At 39.9% G+C, this 20780-nt stretch overlaps 1 protein-coding gene across 4 annotated transcripts in view; it reads right to left on the bottom strand.

Moving 5' to 3' along the window:
* The window catches only part of CR2 (complement C3d receptor 2), a 34505-nt gene extending 14306 nt beyond the window's left edge, over nucleotides 1-20199 (bottom strand). Inside the window, exons 1-17 of one of the 4 annotated variants that reach the window (XM_028120180.2) lie at nucleotides 19971-20199; nucleotides 12534-12713; nucleotides 11096-11195; nucleotides 10602-10687; nucleotides 9629-10027; nucleotides 8468-8644; nucleotides 8283-8385; nucleotides 7545-7630; nucleotides 5972-6361; nucleotides 4446-4634; nucleotides 4053-4152; nucleotides 3721-3803; nucleotides 2823-3230; nucleotides 2124-2300; nucleotides 1954-2044; nucleotides 1580-1656; nucleotides 187-594 (exon numbers count right to left, since the gene is read on the bottom strand). In XM_028120180.2, coding sequence (XP_027975981.1) covers nucleotides 187-594; nucleotides 1580-1656; nucleotides 1954-2044; nucleotides 2124-2300; nucleotides 2823-3230; nucleotides 3721-3803; nucleotides 4053-4152; nucleotides 4446-4634; nucleotides 5972-6361; nucleotides 7545-7630; nucleotides 8283-8385; nucleotides 8468-8644; nucleotides 9629-10027; nucleotides 10602-10687; nucleotides 11096-11195; nucleotides 12534-12713; nucleotides 19971-20028 — 3112 coding nt within the window. In that variant the 5' untranslated portion in view covers nucleotides 20029-20199. The remainder of the gene's footprint in view (nucleotides 1-186; nucleotides 595-1579; nucleotides 1657-1953; nucleotides 2045-2123; nucleotides 2301-2822; nucleotides 3231-3720; nucleotides 3804-4052; nucleotides 4153-4445; nucleotides 4635-5971; nucleotides 6362-7544; nucleotides 7631-8282; nucleotides 8386-8467; nucleotides 8645-9628; nucleotides 10028-10601; nucleotides 10688-11095; nucleotides 11196-12533; nucleotides 12714-19970) is intronic. The other 3 variants (XM_028120178.2, XM_028120179.2, XM_028120181.2) reach the window with 3 other exon arrangements.
* Nucleotides 20200-20780: the final 581 nt, after the last annotated feature.

Raw genomic sequence — 20780 nt, 5'->3', positions numbered from 1 at the left:
CCCAAATCCAAGGGGGCATTTACATGAAGAACATACAAAAACACATAGGACATTCCATCACAGAATGGAAGAAATGGGATAGTAATCTGTGCACCTTTGCCTTTTTCTACAACTCTAGTTTTGGGTTCAAGCTAATAAACAAGAATAAATAAGTAAATACCTCATTTTCCCCCATTGGGTCTTTACCTTTTTCACAAACTGGTATTTCAGGATCCCAGGTGCTATCGGCTTTGCAACGAATCTGATGGCTGCCCTTCAAAATAAATCCATGATTACACTTGAATGTCACACTGTCATTGTAGAAATATGGGGCATCCTTGCCAGATATCTTGTATCCATTTGCAACCTGGGCAGGTGGACACTGAACAGCAGGGAGGAAAAGTTTACAGACAGGGGCAGGCCCACTCCAGGTGCCCCTCTCTTGGTCATTGCTTATACAACGGATGGTGCTCTCCCCAATGAGGTTGAATTCCACTCCGCTTTCTGGCCCAGGGTTGCATGTGTAGGTGACCGTGGTTCCATATAGAATATCTCCTGAGGAACTCCCCGTGTGTTTCCCATTGTAGATGGCAGGAGGTGGTGGGCAGATGATTTCTGGAGAGATGAGAATTTACTGTAGAATTTTGCTCCAGTATTAGACACCAAAGAAGAGAAAATGAAGAGACACCAAAGAAGAGAAGATGAAGTGACACCAAAGAAGAGAAATGAAGACACCAAAGAAGAGAAATGAAGCTGGTTATGAAACTGTTGTTATCAGGTTTCCTGGAAGATATGGATGAATTTTGATGATAAGAGTTAGCATCAAAGCTCCTTATGTATGTAAAACTCGATTTAAACAGATATCATAGCAAAGACTTTTCTAATGGAAATCTTTGTTAAAAGTGAACATGTTCATCAGTATCATATTGTGAGGCAGTGAAGTCTAGTAGTAAATTGGTAGTTAAAATCATTGTTTTTTAAAAGAACCAATAAGTGAATAAAAGGCATGGGGAAGGGTAGAATTAAGCTTTTTTGAGTACCATCTTGTGCTGAGGTGATAGGATAGGTTAGCCAAGAATCGCTGTCAATAGAGCATCTACTTTTGACAGGTGATTTTCTCATCTACAAAGTAGGGATAGTACCATTTAATTTTAATAACTCTGAAGTCTGGAGTCTCAGTTTAACTTTCCAGATAAGAGGCTGGAATTTCCAAGTAGTTACATAAAATTGCCCCAGCTCAAATGAAGCAATAGAAACAGAATCTGAGTTCAGATCCCACACCAATCCCCTCTCTCTCCACTAAACTATAGCGTTCCCCAAATTAAGGATGGTTGCTCATATACTCACTGTCCTCATTATCCTTAAACTGCTAAATCACAAAAGAGAATCAAAAAGTGAATACATTTAAATTGATTGGCATGCTATGAAGTAGAAGGAGGTGACAGCAGAAAGACAGCAAAACTGTGCAACTAGAACTGTTAACAAAGTTAATCGAACAGAATCTAATAGTCGTATTCCCATAATATGGCCTCAAACAGAAATCTCCCAGGAAATGGGTACATCTCACAGTTTTAGGTCCTCCATCAATTTTGCTACTCACCTTCACAAAGACGAATCTCCATAAACCAAGGAATCGCTCCTTGGCACTTCTGATAAACACTCCCTCCTAACCGGTACCTAGGGACAAAGAGTCATATCATTTTGCCATCTTGTGACCACTAAGCTAAGCAGAGCTGTTGGTGCAAAGCAGACTCGCCACTTTTAGGACAAGAAATAATAGGGACAAATATGTAGACAGCATCGGCACCATCCATTCATCACATAGGCAGCGTTTCCACGCACGCAACAATAGCGCAATCAACCCTTCTGCAAACAGGTGACAAGGAAGGCTCTTTGAGATAAACACAGACAACAGAGCTTGTAGTGTGCCCTGATAAACCAGACCTGGGTCAGGCTGAGACAGCCCTCACTCACCCTTCGTCGCAAGAAGAGTTAACATCTGGTCTAACAAATTGATCCTGGGGTTTCTTAAAGACTTGCTTTTCTATAGGTTCACACTCTGCCACTAAGAAAAGAGACCTGGATGAGAAATCAGCTCAAAGCAACCTCAAAAACATAAAACATCTACATTCAAAGCCTGGCACCTTTGCATTCGGGGGCAGTGGGTGTCCACACCCCCTCAGAGGTACAACGTATGGATTCTTTCCCCACGAGCACATAGCCAGGGTCACAGCTGTACTTTATAGATGTTCCTGGGTCAAAGCGGACCATGTGTCCATCTTCCTTTTGTCCATTGAGGATTGTAGGAGGGGCTTGGCACCCTAAAGGAAAAGAAAAATTTTCTTATATAAACAACAGAAAGAAACAAGCAAAGAAATTATCATTAACGCGTAGCTCGGTTTTGGGTAATTTTAGATCAGTGGTTCATCTGTTTTTCGTTTCTGTACTTCGGCTGCTGCAGACTTTGTTCAGTTCCTACTCAGGGCTCTAACTCTTCTCCTGTCTCTTCTTTTTTTAAGGAATGCTCTCCTATGTGTTTAATGGGATATATCCCTGGGGCAGGGGCTTTGTTTACTTCCCTTAAAAAAATTACTATTGAAACAACATTTTTTTCCCTAAAGAATGAGGCAACTTAGTGATCCCTAATGCTTTTCCCCCAAGGATACTTCCACAAAATGAAATAACAGTGGAGGGGAGATGTTAAGAAAACCTATATAATTTATATTCACTATATGTAGTATAACTGAGGAGACTAGAAACTGGAAAAGGCCCTGCTTAAATCCATAACTCCATCCTGTAACACTTCAAAAAAATGAATCAGTAGCATATTCCAATACACCTACCCTTTTCACAGACTGGTGCTGGTGGCTCCCACGTGCCTTGAGCATTACATCGGATTGCCTTGCTGCCCTTCAGGGTGAAGCCATATGAGCAAGCAAATACCACGGTGTCGTTATAGGAATATTGTTCTTTCTGCCCAGATGATATTTGGCCTCTTAGGATCTGGGGAGGTAGACACTGAATGGCAGAACTAGAAAGTTCACAGCTTGGGGCAGGGTGACTCCAGATCCCAGTCTTCTGACTATTGGTGATACAACGGATAGTCTTCTCCCCGGTAAGGATATATCTCACTCCTTTCTCTGGGTCTGGGTCACAGGTGTAAGTAACTGTGCTTCTGTATGGAAAGTTCCCCGAAGAGCTGCCTGTATGTCTTCCATTGAGAATAGAAGGAGGTGGCAGGCAAACAATTTCTAGAGAAATTAGAGAGAAATGACAAAATTGCTGTTGTACTGCAAACAAAGAATGCCTCGGATGTTGCTTGTACCACTGTCCCCTCCTAGGTTCAGGGACAGTGACATTTGAATCTGTAACATACCAATCAAGGCAGCTATAGCAATATAATTTTAAAAGTATGATTTAGGACTTTATTCCTGAGTATATCTACTGGGGTGACCCTTTGATTTCTTCTACTGAATATACAATCCCTTCTGTGCCTGGCCTGGTTGGCAAGCCTATAGAGCTTTCAGAGAAAGAAGAGCCTAGGAACCCTGTTTCACTTGAGTAAGCAGAGAGGAAGGAGGTGGCAGAAGGATGCTTCAGTGAAGAACATACCCCTTCCAGATGTCTATGTGAGATCTCTGTATAGTAATGACTGAACCAAAAGCTTTTAGTTAAGCCGAGAATTGACTGTTCTGTTCAAGGACCAGGGAAGTAGCTGCAAACCACAGTTTTCTAACCTACCTTTGCATACTGGCATCCTGGTCCAAGAAGCCCGCTGTCCAGCAATTACACACTGACTGGAAGGTTGGCCTTGTAACCGATACCTGGCAACAGAGGGGGGTCTATTCAGGACTATTGAGCAGTGAGTGTTGAGAGCAACAGCCTCCACTTAAAATCCAAGACAAATTCACTTACTTGACGTGTATTAACCCCTTTCATAAGCATTCTCTCTCCCAGCTTCACTGTAGGCTCTCCCCGGATTCTCACAGAGGAACCCTTGGCAGGTGTCATTGGTCACACCATGCACACATAAACCAAATGAATGAAATCTCCAAGGCCCTCCTGACACTCACCCTTCGTTACAGTCAAAGTTCACAGTCGCACCAACCCGAAGACTTGGAGGGCCCTTTATCTGTCCATTGAGAAATGGTCCTGGAGGTTCACACTGTGCTTCTAAGGAAATAAGCCAAAGATGAGCAAATAACAGAATAGCCCAAATTCTTTTTTAAATTAATTAGTTAATTAATTTGAGAGAGAGAACATGAGTTGGGGGAGGGGCCAAAGGGGGGGTAGAGAGAGAGAGAATCTCAATCAGGCACCACACTCAGCATGGAGCCCAACTCAGGGCTTGATCTCACGACCCTGAGATCACAACCAGAGCTGAAATCAAGAGTCTGACCTGACGGAGCCACCCAGTTGCCCCAGAAGAGCCCAAATTCTTAAAAATCGGTTGTAAATGTAGGTACCTTTACATGTGGGAATAACAGCACTCCACTTTCCCGAAGACAAACATCTAATGGTCTTTTCTCCAACAAGCAAGTAACCAGGTTCACAGGTGTAAGTCACAGCTAATCCTGGGGCAAAGGGGCCAACCCTCTCCCCTGTGTGAGATCCATTGGGGATGGTCGGAAGTGGTGGACACTCCTGGGGGAAATCTTTACACACACACAGTAGGAAAAAGGCCATCAGATGATACATCATTCACAATCTAGATTTTGACTTACATAGATCCAAATATATGACATGTGATCTATGGTAACTAGTCATCATTAATTTTCAACTCAGCTTTTCAAAGATCAGACAGGTGTGGCTTAAGTATATACATTTTATACCACAAATAGTACATTTTCATTTTTAGCTACATGAATTATATTTACACTATGAAAAATTTCAATTACCAAAAAAAGTTCATTTTCACCCATACTCTCCTCCTACCCAGAGCCTATTCTTTGCACCAAAAGTAGCATGTTATTATTTAGGGGACCATCCTGCCAGACATTAGTAATATACCTTTTGGGGATCCTATATGTGATACGTATATACACACATAGTACATATATGTATGTGTTCTTAATACATATTATTCTATGCCTTTTCTTTGCTTAATAATCTGTCTATATTTTTCCATGTCAATACATATAGATCTATCTAAATCTTCCTAAAGGTTTGTTTTCCATGGTCACCCCATTTTGTGACTATCTTAAAATCTTCCCTACCTCCAAGATTATATACATATTTATAGATAGATCCATATTTTTCTAATGATTTGACTTTTCAACTCAATTGATTTAGAACTGATCAACACTGTTCTTTATTAAGAAAACAGCTAATTTTGATGGTATAATTTTTGTCAAGTATTGCCAGTCCCTGTAATTGTATAATTGAGATTCAGCTTTAGGTTTCAGCAGCAACATAAACCAAACCAAATGATAAGAAAATGAAGAACTTAGAGTGGCCCCTATATTCAAAGTCATGTGATCTGAAATGCTATGCCTTCCTAGGTGGCTTGGACAATAGCGAACCACTTCAAAAAATATTCATTGAGGCTGCAGATCACAGGGCATCATTTCTGCCAGAATAGCCCAATGGCTATTCAAAGATGAGTTTTAAATCCATTGGGTGTATTTTGCCATTAGATCCCACATTTCTTCTCAATTTAACAGTAACTGAGATATATAGTTTAAAACCATCTAATTTCCACATCCCAAACAACTCTGACGCCCATCCTTGTGAGACTTATTCCATTCAATTATTAGGTATGTTCAGTTACATTTTCTCATTATTTTTTGCTCTATTGATGTCTGTTGAATGAATATTTATATCCCTCCAGGACTAAGGAAAAACAAGAAACCATAATTTTCACCCTTTTCCCTCCCCTCCACTCCCACCATTCACACATCCACATTGTTTTTCCTTCAGAATAAAAACTTGATCCGCACAGAAATACAAGTTTCCAGCCTCCCCACTTAGATTTGTGTTTGTTTTTACTCACCACTCTCACAGATTGGTAGTGGTGTTGGCCCCCAGGTTTTATTTGCTTGGCACCAAACAGATTTGTTTCCTTTCATGGTAAAGTTGGTATCACAGGTAAATGTCACAGAATCACCGTGTCTGTATGGTGGTCTAGATCTTTTATCTCTGTATCCTCCTGCTACTATGGGCTCAGGGCAAAGAGAATTTCTATTATAATATTCACATACAGGAGCAGCTTTATCCCAGATTCCTTTCACTTGGTCTTTACTTATACAAAAAAGGATTCTTTCTCCAATGAGGCGGAAGGCACTAGAACAAGTGTACCTTACCACAGTGTTAAGAGGTATGGGACCAGAAGAATAACTATTCCAACCATTTTTGATAGGAGGAGGAGGGTCACAAGAAATCCCTGAAAAGTAAACAAGGAAATATGGGGTCATACTAATCCTCACAATGAAAAGATTTAAATTTAGATGAAAGGTCCAAAAATAGGTCATGTCACTTTTTCAGAAACAGACTTAGAAATTTGTATAATTTACTTCTTACTCATAGTCCGTGCTTATCTCCAACCTCCTAAGTTCTTACCTTTCTCTCAATCTGCAGCAAAAATATCAACTGGTCTATATACACCATCCTGACCAAACAGTAACAATGAAACAGAATTTATTGAAGAGTTTAGAGTCTCATCAACTTTCATAGTGAAACACAAGGCAAAGAGCACATAAGAAGAATCTTAATAATTCATTAATCACATGTGGAGAGGCACCACACACTAATGACATTTGGGCTCAATAGACTTGGTTTCAAATCCCCGCTGTCATTCAATAGCTGTGTGACTAGGCAAGTCTTACCCTCTCTAAGCCTCAGTTTCTTTGTCTATAGTATAATTCAAGCTACTTCATAAGGTTACAAGAAGAATCCAGTGAGATAAAAGTACCTGAAAATGACAAGTAGGATACCTGGAACATACTAATTATCTGATGCCTGTTTCAAATATACAACTGGGGCTACAAGTGGTGAGAACACATTTTGTCTTACTACTGAAGATACTGCAGCCTCACTACAGATCCTTTGTTATCCTTTGATGCTGGACCTCTTTGAAAAAGCCCACAGGAAGTGATCAGAGGTTTCAAATAATGACCTCATAGCCTTTATTTACTTGGCCTAATACACATGAAGGATATTGTTATAGCTGTATTGATATATGCACATCTTTCCTGAATGAGTCTCAGAATAAAGGGAAAACTGCCAACATCCAGAACTTCCGGTTGATTTCCATTGAGCTCCAAGAGTTGCTCATCAGGAGAGAAACTTGTATAAGAAGACACAGCCAAACCATTTTAGCACATCAGTGCTACTCAGTTTCAGTAGGGAGAACATTGAGAGCATTTATTTTTATATATATATATATATAATACTTGATACAATATGTAGTCAATTCAATGAATTGAGTTTTGGTCTGCATCCTAGATCATACAGAAGACTGGCATACATATATTCAAAGCACACTTATGAATAAGATGTTATGCATGGGAATATACCAAATATTAGGGCAGAAGATCTATATTTGATTATTTTTGTTTTCTACTCACGTTCACAGACAGGAAACATATTATTCCAGAGTACTCTTATTCCTTCTGAGACACACTGACTAGAAGATTGGCCATTTAATCGGTACCTTAAATAATAAGGGGTTGCAAATCATCACCAGAACAAATCAATTTTCAGCTGCATGGAATTAATCACTTCTCTCAAGTATGGTATTAACGGCCTGTATTGTTTTTTTTAAATCATTTCTGGCTTAAGGAAAAAGTCCAAGATTGTGAATCAGCTCAGCTATGTGATGACCTCAGACCAGGTGAAAAGACAGAGAAAAAAATTCCTAATGATCATATTCTCTTTTTTGAATTTGCCCTTTCCTCTTTGGCATCCAAATGTCAAAATTCTCTTGACCATTTAGAAAGAGAAAAACCCTAGTTCCTACTGAAGAAAACATCAAAGACCTTGTTACCTAAGATCACCCCCAAAGAACCCCTCTTACTGAAACCCCATTGTTCTTCATAATAGGAGCCTTAATTTCTGATCCTAAATTTTGCTTTTTTACATGATGAAAAGACAATTCCTAGCTCTCTCTGGCCATGCACAATACATAGAGTTGGAGAAAAATCATAGGGTTTGCTTAGTATTAGAATTATTAGTCATATAAGGCAAAGAAAATAAGAAAAAAATCATAAAGAGAAAAAAATTATATCTATATTTAGAAATCATTTTTTGCACTGCTTAGCTATGGGTCATAGGTCTCAATTCAGGCCCTCTACCCTCACACTCACCCCTTATCACAAACAAATGAAACCACTGCCCCAAGCTGGAGATTAGGAGGAGCCACCACACGGCCATTGAGAAGTTGGTTTGGAATGGCATCGCATGATTTTGCTAGGAAAAAAGAGACAAAGCTGGCACATGAAGAGTCAGGAAACAGTTGAGTTTCCTTAAGATGGAATAAAGTTTTAGGCACCTTCACATTCAGGGGCTGCATGACTCCAGGTTCCCAAGGATGTACACTGTATAGGGTTAGTTCCAATGAGGGTGTAGCCAGGGTCACAGCTGTAGGACACTTCCTGTCCAATTGGAAAGAATTGCTTATCCAAGATGTTATAACTACTGTGGTTGATATGTGGAGGTGGTAGACACCCTGAGAAAAGAACAGGACCGAAGGCCTTTTATTTCTGAAATAAGAACTTTCTCTTCTGCAACTTAAGCCAACTTGGGGTTGGAGGGGTGGGATGAAGGTGGTTATGTCAACACTCCTAAGTGTAAGGCAGAGACTCCTTTGGCTGGGGTGGAGGTGGAGTGGGACTAACACGCATTACTTTTTAGATATGATGAACCATGAAACTATCTGCTTTCTCTATCTTGATCTATGCTGTGAAACGTTACACCCACTCATCATTTTCCATTTCATTTAACTAAAAAGTCTTGGATATTCTCTAATTTTGGATATTCTCTAATATTGTAGCCAAGGGAACCTATCTATTGTAATACATTTTTACCACCAAAATGTACCTCTTTCTTCCTGCTATCCCCAAACCAGGTTGATAACATTCCTGAGCCTGTGGGCCTCCCAATGTTGCCAGGTTTTTAGTAAGTCAGACATTTCTTAATAAGAGTAGGGGAGAAAGGGAGAATGGGGAAGTGACCCAGTCTTAATTCTAGCCTTATTCCATAAAGGCCACATTTTTCAATAAGAGAATGTATAATGTCTACAGTATTTTTAATCAAATTCTGACATCAGCCAATTTCCTCCATTGGCATGGCCAATAGGATTGGGCATTTATTTTATCCTCGTTTAAATAAAATTGAATCATATATATGTTTTGGAAAAAAAATCTCTCATCGTTGGCTCTTTCTTTCTTTCCTTCCTTTATTTCTTTCTTTTTTTGAAGTGTCTTCTAATTTGCCCTACATTAATGCAGATCTTGTACTGACGCAGAATATAGTAAATTTCCTACTTCTTAAAAATTTAGATATTACTTTCAAAGTTTACTTTAAAATTCTTTAACCAGCATACCCAACTACCTACACTTTCTTTCCCTTCCTCTTCTCATAAGTACCATATATATATTTCTCTAAAAGTTTCATTTTGTTTCTAGATCCCCAAAGTTTCAACACAACTCACCCTTAAAGCACTTTGGCAGTGGAGGATTCCATTTGCTGTTTAGTTGGCACCATACTACATTGCTGCCTTTCATGGTAAAGCCAGGTTTACACCTAAACATCACAGTATCATTTAAAGAAAATGAACGTCCAAATCCAGATTCCATAATTCCATTTTCAACTTCTGGAATTGGGCATTTGACTGGAGGAATACACTGAGGGGGAGGGCCACTCCAGATGCCAACTCGATTGTCTTTGCTGGTGCAATATATGGACTTTTCACCCAGGAGGTCAAACAGCTTTTTTCCATTTGGTCCAATGTGGCACTTATAAGTTACCACCATTCCATAGAAAAAGTCCTCTCTACTGCTGCTGTAAAAGTCCCCATTGGAGATGGCTGGGGGTGGCTCACAAGGAATAGCTTTTGAGAGGTAGGTGGAAAAAAAGAGAAGGCATTTAAAGGTTATACCTTCTGGGAATTTTGTCTTCACTCTTACAAACCAAACTTCAACTCAGCCAATAATTAATCCAGGTTGTTGAAATTCTGTATCCTCATCTCAAAAATGATTCTAAATAGGAAGTATCAAGGTAGAACAATTCATGGAACTGGCCTGAGGAAAGGTCAAGAAACTTTGATCTGGTCAACATTCCTCCCACCCTCCACACCAAAGTATAGATAAACTGTTATGGGAAATACCTAGGATGGCCAATATTTTGCATAGAATCAAGATGGCAGTGTGTAATCTCATAGCATATTTTAGATTTAAGCACTTATTCACGATGAAATAACTTATCATCAAAGAACAGTAAATCAAAGGAAAGTGTGGTGGGATTGGGAGATACAGTAGAAGAGAAACTACAGCTCTGTACCCAGAACTACCCAAACCAAGTGTAATGCTCCTAGGTGTTCATTTTGATGTGTAAATGCCCAGTTTCCCTCTAGAAGAGGACAAGAGGAATTACATAAGGTGCAATAAAGGAATCCTTTTACTCACATTCACAAAGAGGCATGTCCTTATCCCAGGTTACAATATTGTCTGAGATAATACATGTAGCAGATGAATCACCAATAAGTCGATATCTAAAGACAAAGAGATGAGTGATCATCCCCACCTAGGATGGACATTTTAGAAAAGCTTAGTTTTTTTTTATACTGAAAGAATGGCAAAGGATAGAAAATCATGTATGACAAGTAATGGTGATCAACTAAGGACTCATACAAAAAATTCAACAATCTGAAGCCAAATTTCTGGTCAGGAATGTTGGCGATTTAAAATCAGAAGAAGAATAGCTCAAATTTCTTTCTCTTCTAGTGGATAATCTTGAAGAGTTTTCTCTGGATCAAATCAGGGTGGTAATTCTCTTTTTGCTTATCTATTTTTAAGGGTAGGTGGCAATTACTTGGATTTCTTTTGAAGAACTTATGGTTTCTGGTTGAAACCACTGTTCTAATACCCATGTATTCTGGAGATGTCTCCTGCCAACTCACCCTTGATCACAAGAATATGTAATTGTTGACCCAATCACGACACTCATGGGTATGAGGACAGAACCATGGAGGAGTTCTCCAGGACTCATACATGATTTACCTATAAAGGAGAACAAAACAAAACAGAATTTGGGACTGGGATTTGGGGGATGTTCTGTATTTTATATTAAATACCAACCTGACTGGACTTGCCAACTAGCCTACTTACACTTACTCAAAGACATTTTTGACATTTACAAAACTTCTATCTTCTAAAGGATCAGTTAACTTCAGAACACTATTTGTTTAAAGTATACACTCTATATTTCTGAGCATGGATGCAAATGTTATCAGTGGTCCATCATAATTTATAATCTCTATTTCCCCTTTTTATATTCTGTCAGTTGATGGCATCATTTACCAAGTCTGTGGCTTAAAAACACTTCATAGTCATCACTTCCTTTCTGTAACTCATCTTCTACCCACTGCTCTTCATTCAACTGGTAACCAAATTTTAGTGACTAGATTCCAGAAATCTCTCTCCAAACCAAGTATTTAGTCATTGCTGTAATCTCTGATTGGATCATTGAATAACAAAATTTACCTTTCTAACTTTGGTCTCAATTGGTCTAGTACATCTTCTATACCACCACACACATTATCTTTCGGAAGCACAAATGTGGCCATGCCCTGTCCTGAATTTAAAAACTTACAGTGACCTACCATTGTTTATTGGGAAAAAAATGCATGGCCCATATCAATTAAGCTTCAGGCCATTTAATTAACTGCTATTCCCCACCATGTACCTTATACTCCAGCCACATTGAATTATTATTTTTTAATAATTATTTAAGACTTCTTGTTCTTTTGTACCTCTATGCTTTTGAATATGCTCTCTCCTCTGCCCATAATGCTCAGATTTCCCTAATTCTCCAAGACAGCATTTGTTACTTACTTCCCTATGGTCTCATAGAACTTTATCTCTATAAATAAAAGAAATTACATCACAGTACAGCATTTATTTAAAATCCAGTCTTCACAGCTAGTATAGGAGCTCCTTAAAGGCAGAGACTAGCTAATTTTTATGTGAATCCCCATCCCTATCATCTAGCCTAATGTTTCACACCTAGTGGTTACTGAAAAATATTTCTTGAATTGAATGGGATAAGAATGAATTGACACCAGTGTTCTTTGTATACTAACTTTTAATCTCACTCTAACACAGTGTAGAGACCATAGAACAAAGTTAGGAGCTTACAGGATAAACAGGGCTGGCCAGCTGTGATGACTTAACCCCAATACCCAATGTTCTTAGGAATAAAAGAAACATGGAGAACCCAGGAGCCCCCTTAATTTAAGATGATTTACTAATTTGCTGGTCTTTTATCTTAAAAATAATAGATGAGCTCATAGAGATACCCTGATAGACCCAAAGATGCCTCTTTTACAGATTACTCACGTGTACACAATTGCTGAGCATCTGACCACTTGGAGGTCTTTAGGCAGGTGATAAAGAATGACCTCTTGATGTACCCAGGAAGGCATTCATATTCCCAAGATGTTCCAACAGCAAACTCAGACTGATCACTCTTAATTTTAGGCTTAGCAAAAGGATACCTTGGCAGGGACTTACACTGACCTAGAGATAAAGACCACAGGAATATCAAAACTAGGAGAGGCTAAAACTTCTACTCTGCTTCTGTTTTGTCACCAATTACCCTGACAACTTTGATCTTTAGAAAGTAAACCTAAAATGAGGCAATGTTTTCTGGGACAAAGAAGAGATCTTGCAGTATGGATGCATATACAGAGATATAAGTTCAGAAGTTAAAAGACTTTTCGGGATAGACTTAGAGGAAGAGCTGGAGAAAATAATTTTTTATAAAATTCCATAAAGACCCTGGAGTTGTTCCATCTTCTTACAGGCATATTACAAAAAACTAAAACCTTATAAATAAGAACCTTCCTGGGATAGCACAGGGAACTAAAGTACATTAAGACCCCTAAGCGCAGCACATGTATAATCCTCTAAAGTTATTTTAATGAATTCACATTACTCTGTTAATCATTAAACCTTTTGGTCCTAGCAAGATGAAAATATGTTCATTATTCTTCATTATTTTATTCCATTAATCTAGTAGAATCATATGCCCCCTAAGAGAACATAGTAAATACTTCTGATGGGTACTAGATAAAAGGAACTAGTCATTTTGAGACAGTTCCTTGTGATTAATAATATTATTATCACCATTAATGAAACAAATATTATCCTTGGAGAGGAGTAAAAAACTGTAACACCCATATACTTGAGGATGTACCTGGAAAAGCCATTTTTTTCTGGGGAAAGGGAGCTTTGAATATCAAATTTATAAATCTCTCTCTTTTTCAAACAAGTTTGAGACAGGTACAGGTGAAAGTCAAAGAATAAACATGAACTAAATGAACAACTGCAACACAGAGCTCCCAAGGTTGCGGCCAGACTCAGCCTTCCTGCAGCCTGACACGTCTGTTGGAGAAGTCATAGACAGGACCTAAGAATAGCCATCACTGTTAGGACACAGATGTCACTGAAGGTGTTCTTCTATTTCTCTCCTCAGCTCCTTTGGTTTTCTTCATTAACCCTGCAAATGTCTCCAAGTGCATACCTGTACAAAACAGCAAGACTATAGGGAAAGTAAAGGTTTGACCTCAAAGACGACCAACTTCACGATCCTGGCATTACTTGTGCCAGTTCAGCCTAGTCAAGTGATTTAATCTATAATTGCATAATGTGAATGAGGACAATACCAAATAATTCTCCACAAGCAGGAAGACCAAGTTAAATTTGTAATGGTGAAGTAGCAATGACATGGACTAAGATGGAACCGAGATCTAAAAGCAGCCAGAGTAGAAGGGTACTTTATAATGTTATCTTCTGAGGTGAAAGGAGATAAGAATCATACTTTCTGGATGAGAAATAATGGGAAAATCTGATCCCCAATAAGACTTGAGACTCTCTCTTTTGGGGGACAACAGTTCCTATTTGTAATGAGTTGCCCAAAATCCAGGTCACAAGAAGAATTTCCATCAGTCGTGTTCTCTTCCATATTAGAGAAAAGTAGGTTAGTCCATGAGCCATTAAGAAATAAAACTTTTCTTAAGGGTCACTGTACCCTCTTCACATCATTCTACAATCAAAAGGAAAAATCAGAGTAGATTATGACTGGGTCTAAAATAGAAGACAGTGGTAAGACACTAACATATGCATTCTTCAAACCATGTTAAAAACTGATGAGGCAAAGCAGTTTCTGGAAAACTGGGATACATTTAACTCTATTTGGGGTCCAAGAGGCTTTACCCGGAATGGCTTAGAAATCCATTTGAAATGAATGAAGAATATATAAGATAATAAAAATAAAACTGAAAGGTCAGAAAGCAGATAGGAGGAAAAATTATTATTGAGAATGAGAATTATTATAATCAAATGCCTTAACACTGGGTTTCCTGGCTATTTGATAATTTTTGAATGACAGTTATGCATATTAACCAAGGTACTGTCCCAAACAGGGGAGATATACTGTGAACATTAAAAACAAGGTTCCCACCCTCACTGAATTTATATTCCTATAGAGGGAGACAGACAGAGAGATAAATACCAATAAATAAATGGTAGGTAAAGGAAATAAACAGAATGATGTGTGAAAATGTAATGCACCAGGAGGAGGAAGGGACAGAGAGGCACACGACTTCAGCTATGATGGTTGAGGAGGGCCTATAAAGAGGAGACATTTGAGTTGTGACTGGAGAATAGCCAGTCAGGTGAAACACTGAGTAAAAGCATTTTAGGCAGAAGCCTAACAGCAGGGATGGGTTTGCTATGCTTTAGGGATAGACAGAAGGCAAGTGTGGCTGGAATGTAGTGATCATACAAATCTAGTGGTAGGAGATCAAGTTAGAAAGCTACAAGGAGGGATCATATTAGACTTCTTAGGCCACAGTAAGAAGCCTAAGTGGAAGTCACCAGAGTGTTAAAGTGGGAGACTCACATGGCCTGATTTACGTTTTAAAGGGAATAGTCTGGCAAGTGAGTGAAGAATGGGCTGGATTTTGTTTTTAGAAGCAGGAAGTACAAATCTGGAGGCTATTATAGTAGTTCAGACAAAAAAAAAAAGAGACTTGGACCAAAGGAAGACAGTGAGAAGTGGATGAGTTTGGAATATATTTTAAAAGTAGAATTTAAAACAAAAACTTTTTGTTGTATTGGATGTGCGGGTAAGGAAAAGGCAGGATTTAGTAACGTCTTCTAGGCTACTTATAGTGACTTGAGCTACTTGATTGATGGTAATTACCATGTCTTAAAGATGGGAAAGCACCAGTGTGTGTGTGTGTGTGTGTGTGCGTGTGTGTGTGTGTGTGTGTGTGTTGGGGCATATGCAGAATTGGTTCCATGTTAGAGTTGGTATATTTAATACACTTATTGGGCCCCCACATGGAGATGCAGGAGGGTGGTGGGATATACAAACTTTCCACTCAGGAGGGAGTTCAAGACTACAGATAATAAATGAATCATCAACATACAAACAGTATTTAAAACCATGAGATTGGATGAGATCTCTTAGGAAGAAGGTATAGAGAAAACCAGAGGAGGGCCAGGGCTGAGCCCCAAGACCTAATAATATTTAGAGATAGGGCAAAAGAGACCAAGAGTAATTAGAGAATTACAGAAAAAAAAAAACAGATAAGTGTGGAAGTCAGGAAACAGGAAACCCTGTTTTGGAAGAAGAGAATGAAAATGGTTTCAAGAGAAAAGTACTAGTCAACTTTTGCTGAAAGACTGAGAAGATAAGGAGAGAAAAATGACCATTGGATTTGCCAGCATGAAAGTCAGTAGTAACCTTGCTGAGAGTAGCTTTAGGAGAATGTGGGGGAGAGAAGCCCGTCTGGGGTGGGTTAAGGAGATAAAGAAATGTGAGCAAGTAGTGAGTGAGAAGTTTGAGAAGAGGGATGAGAAGGAAGAGAAGAGGGTCATGAGAAATCCCTTGACCACCCCCAATACATGATGCTCTGGAGCATATTTAACTGCTGGTAGGGATGACTCAACAGAGAGATACAAATGGGTGATTGAAGATGGGATATCTGCAGAAGTAAAGTCTTTGCCCAGGCAAGACAGGATGGAATGAGACCATAATTCAGAAGGAGGAGTTGACTTTTGTTGGGAGAAAGGATATTTTTCTCCTTGTTACAGGAGTTCTTACTGAACTCCTCACTATGTGCTAGTGTGAGGGATTCATCAGGCAATAAGACAGATAAAGACCTTGCTCTCATGAACTTGTATTCCAATGAGAGAACAAACAACAAAGTAAAACAATAAACAAGAAGATCTCATATGATGATCGGTGCTCTGTGGAAAATAGACCACGGTTGTGTGATGGAGTGTGACCAGGGTTCAGACTACTTCCAATGAGTCAGAGAAGGGTGGCCAGAGGAGTGAGACCTGAATGTTGAGGAGACAGGCGAGAGATGATATGTAGGAAGGGCACTTCAACAGATGGAACCCCAAGTCTAAACAAATGTGACTGTGTTCAAAGAACAAAAAGAAGGCCAGTGTGGCTGGAGCAGAGGGAGTGAGGGAGGAGAACAAAGAATTTCAGAGAGAGACAGAGACCTATAGTCAAGGTTAAAGAGCATGGATTTTGTTCCAATGTGATGGGAAGCCGTTGACAGGTTTCAAGCAGGGGAGAGAAAGGATCTGATCTCAGATGAAGGTAGATGACTGGCAAATAAGGGAATTCCTATTTAATGATTTTGTTTTCTTAGTGTAGGATGAAGTGATGCTATCAGTCTAGGCAAGAGTGAAATGTAAGAGTGCAGGAAATTAGAATCAGTTTATGCAAATAAACAAAAGGAGGAAAGTGGGAAAGCATTCTGAGAATTTGCTTTCCATATGACTTTGCTCATAGCAGTGTACCCTATAGACACTTGCTTCAGAATCTTCCAGAGTACTTGTTAAACTCAGCTTCCTGGGCCACACCCTAAAGCAGTGAATCTCTGAAGAATGAGATGGAACCCAGGAACCTGCATTTTAAAAGGCACCTCAATTCCTCAAAAAGTTAAAAATAGAACCACCATATAATCCAGCAATTCCACCTCTGGGAATATATTGAAAGGAAATGAAAGCACTAACTCAAAAAGAGATTTGTATCCCCATGTTCACTGCAGCATTATTCACAAGACATGGAAACCACCTAAATGTCCATCGATGGATGAATGGATGGAGAAGTGGTGGTATGTACACGTACAACAGAATATTATTCAGCCATTAAAAATGACAAAGTCCCACCATTTGTGACAACATGTATGGAACTTGAAGGCACTATGATAGATGAAATAAGTTACACAGAGAATGACAAATACTGTACGATCTCACTTATATGTGGGATCCAAAAACAAATAACAAACAAACAAACCAAACCCAGAAAACCACACCAAATTCATAAAGAGATCAGTTTGTGACTACCAGAGGTGCGATGGTGGGAGGCGAATTGTAGGAAGGTGATCAAAAGGTACAAAGTTCTAGTTATAAGATAAATAAGTACTAGGATAGATGTTCACCATGGTAACAATAGCAAATACTCCTGTATGATATGCAGGAAAGTTAAGAGAATAGATCCAAAGTATTCTTATCACAAGGAGAATTTTTTCTTTTCTTTTTATTGCATCTAAATGAGATGAGGCATGTTAACTAAACCTATTGTGGAAATCATTTCACATTATATGTAAATGAAACCATCATGGTGTACACCTTAAACTTATACAGCAATATATGTCAATTGTTTCTCAATAAAACTGGAAAAATAAATACATTTTGTAAAAGGTATTTCAAGAGTTTGTTAAGCATCCTCCAAGTCAGGAACTAGCCAAGAGTCAAGGGATGGTCTAGAAAGGGTATATAGTAGAAGCAAAAGTCAGGAGGAGTGTGGGGGCAAAGCATGAGCAAAGGACTATGGGGGATAGTCAGGCAAGAAGATGAACAGTGCATTCATGATTGGAAATAGTGGGGAACCGGAGAGCGTGCATGTTTAGATGGGATCCAACTACAAAAACTAGAAAGGCCAAAGACATTAGATTTTTTTTTTAATCCCACAGGCAGTAGGAAGCAAAGGAGTGGAGAAATGAAAAAGTGTATTTTAAAATTTTGGTTTTCACCATTGGCAAGTTAAAGGCTAGTATCAAGAGTGATCTTTAAGAGAGGAGGTTGTGACACAGGTAATCATAATGCTTACAATTAGAATATTGGTGTAAGAATGCTAAGACAAACGACAGAAGCATATTAGCCAGAACAATTGGAAGGCAGCTATGCTCACCACTATACCACCAATGCTAGCCAGAACAATTGACAGGTAGACCTTATGGTTCATGTGTCGGCAGTGAAGTGACCAGAGGGTGGCTGCGCGCTGGTACTGAGAGGGGATGAAGAATTGGCAGGGCTGATGAACTTGGTTTTCAGTTGATAATATCAGCTCTAAAACTTAGAAATAGGAATGGAATGCTGATGAGAAGTCAGGTCTCCAACTGTGCCATGCCAACGGGAAAGTTGTGTACAAGCACTTTTCCAACGGAAATTAATATGTAGGAGAGAGAGATAAAGATACGAGTCTGGGGAAATGTTCAACTAAGAATCAGGAGAAATTGGGATGCCAGGAAGCAAAGTAAGCTGGAATAGAACCAATGTATCTCTAAAATTAACAAGCTGGGGGTTGCCTGGGTGGCTCAGTCATTTAAGCGTCTGCCTTTGGCTCAGGTCATGATCTCAGGGTCCTGGGATCGAGCCCCGCATAGGGCTCTCTGCTCCATGGGAAGCCTGCTTCTCCCTCTCCTACTCCCCCTGCTTGTGTTCCCTCTCTCGTTGTGACTCTCTCTGTCAAATAAATAAATAAAATCTTTAAAAAAATACGAAATAAATAAAATTAACAAGCTGGGATCATTATACTTAAATGCTGGCTCCACAAAAATGGGTCTATATAGTAGTCTTATGACTGATATTTAGTAATCACAAGTAACACCCCAACTTTCATTTGCCTAATTTCATCTCATATTCAAGGCAGCTCAGAAAGGTGGTAGTGCAGCTTACCACTAGCTTCATTTTACAGACGAAGAAACCAAGGGTCAGGGAGCTACAAGACTTGCCAAGTCACCCAGTTATTGAGATCTGCAGATAGTAAACTTCTTAACTAGGAATTCACTGTATCCTGGAGATAATTAGAAAGTTAGATCCATGTTGTGGCCAAGAGACTCTAGTCTTAACAAACTGCTATACTTCTCTAAAATTAAGCCAATGGGGGAGGTGCGGGGGGGGGTGTTAATAAACGTTGAATGAGACCTTCTGGAGCCTTTACCATTAAAGGAGGTGAGTAACACGAAGATGACTGTAGTTTTAATTCACATACCAACTTTTTTCTCAATGGCTCCAGGTGTTTCTCATTTAGAATCTCTTTACCGGCATCACATCAAAGTTCAAAAACCATGAGAACCACGCCTCGGACCAGACATTATTCTTATTCGGGGAAGGCAACGGGAGGTCTTTGCACATATCACCGGTAGGTTTTGGTTACTTGGCTAGCGTTAGCGCTTGCAGACCTCGGGCAGAGAGCGATGAGCATCTGCTGAGTCCCGGGAGCCGAGAGCCCAGACAGCGCAGAGCGAGTGGTCCCAGCCCCAGGAGGAGCGAGTGAGCACATTCAGGACCAGGAGATCGTGGTGGTGGTGGTGGTGGGGGGGGGGTCTCCCAAAGCCAGCGGGAGTCTGTCAAGCGTCTGGCACTGACCCAACCTTCTCGCTTATTCTCTCTGCATCGCCGCACAGAAGCCGTCACTGCCCCAGACGTGTCCCTACCTCGGTGCTCCCCCTCCCAGCTCACCGAGAACCCCTGGCGCGATGACAGCCAAGAAAACGCAGAGCAGGCCCGCAGCGCCCATGCCCCGGCGGCAGCCCCAGCGGCGGATGCGTTGCGAGACACTCGAGCCTCCTGCAGCTCCGGGACAGGAAGGGCTGAAGCAGGACGCAGCTGAGAGCCAGGGCACAGGGGGCCCTTAAATAGCGTCTGGCACCACGTGCTAGCTTTGCGCGCACACCTGCAGGCTGCCTGGGGCCGGACTCCAGCGCCTGTTAGGTCGGCCCAGGCTCTGAGGCGCCGGCCCGAAGGGGCAAGGGGGCCAGGGGCGGGGCGGAGCAACTGTGACCCGGTCTTTGGCTCTGGCTCTAGCCCTTAGCGCTGTGGCTTTCCAACTTTTTCTACCGCGCAACGTAGTGCATCCACTTTTGTCTCCCTGGAGAAATGAAACAAGTTTCACAAAATAGTACTCACCCTTGCTAATCTATAATGCCCTCTCCTTTCTATTCTATTCTATTCTATTCTATTCTATTCTATTCTATTCTATTCTATTCTATTCTATTCTATTCTATTCTATTCTATTCTATTCTAATTCTATTACATCCTAAAATTCTGGTTTGGATCCAATAAATTCATTTCAAAAGCTATTAATGTTTCAAATCCTCAGTTTAAAGAAACAGTTTACTTAGAAAGGAAATTTATAAATAGCAGCCACCTCTCCTCTTATGCCCTTTTTATTTTGAAGCAATTTCTACAGAAAGTTTCGAGAATGGTGCAAAGAATTCTCATATATCCATCATCCAGATACCCAATGTTAACACTTCACTATATTTTCTT

This window comes from Eumetopias jubatus, unplaced genomic scaffold, assembly GCF_037043125.1.
Source record: "Eumetopias jubatus isolate StellerSeaLion01/CBP00866 unplaced genomic scaffold, mEumJub1_p1.0 scaffold_12, whole genome shotgun sequence".
Lineage (NCBI taxonomy): Eukaryota > Metazoa > Chordata > Mammalia > Carnivora > Otariidae > Eumetopias > Eumetopias jubatus.
The sequence above is the reverse complement of the archived record's forward strand: the minus strand, read 5'-3'. Positions and strand labels throughout refer to the sequence as shown.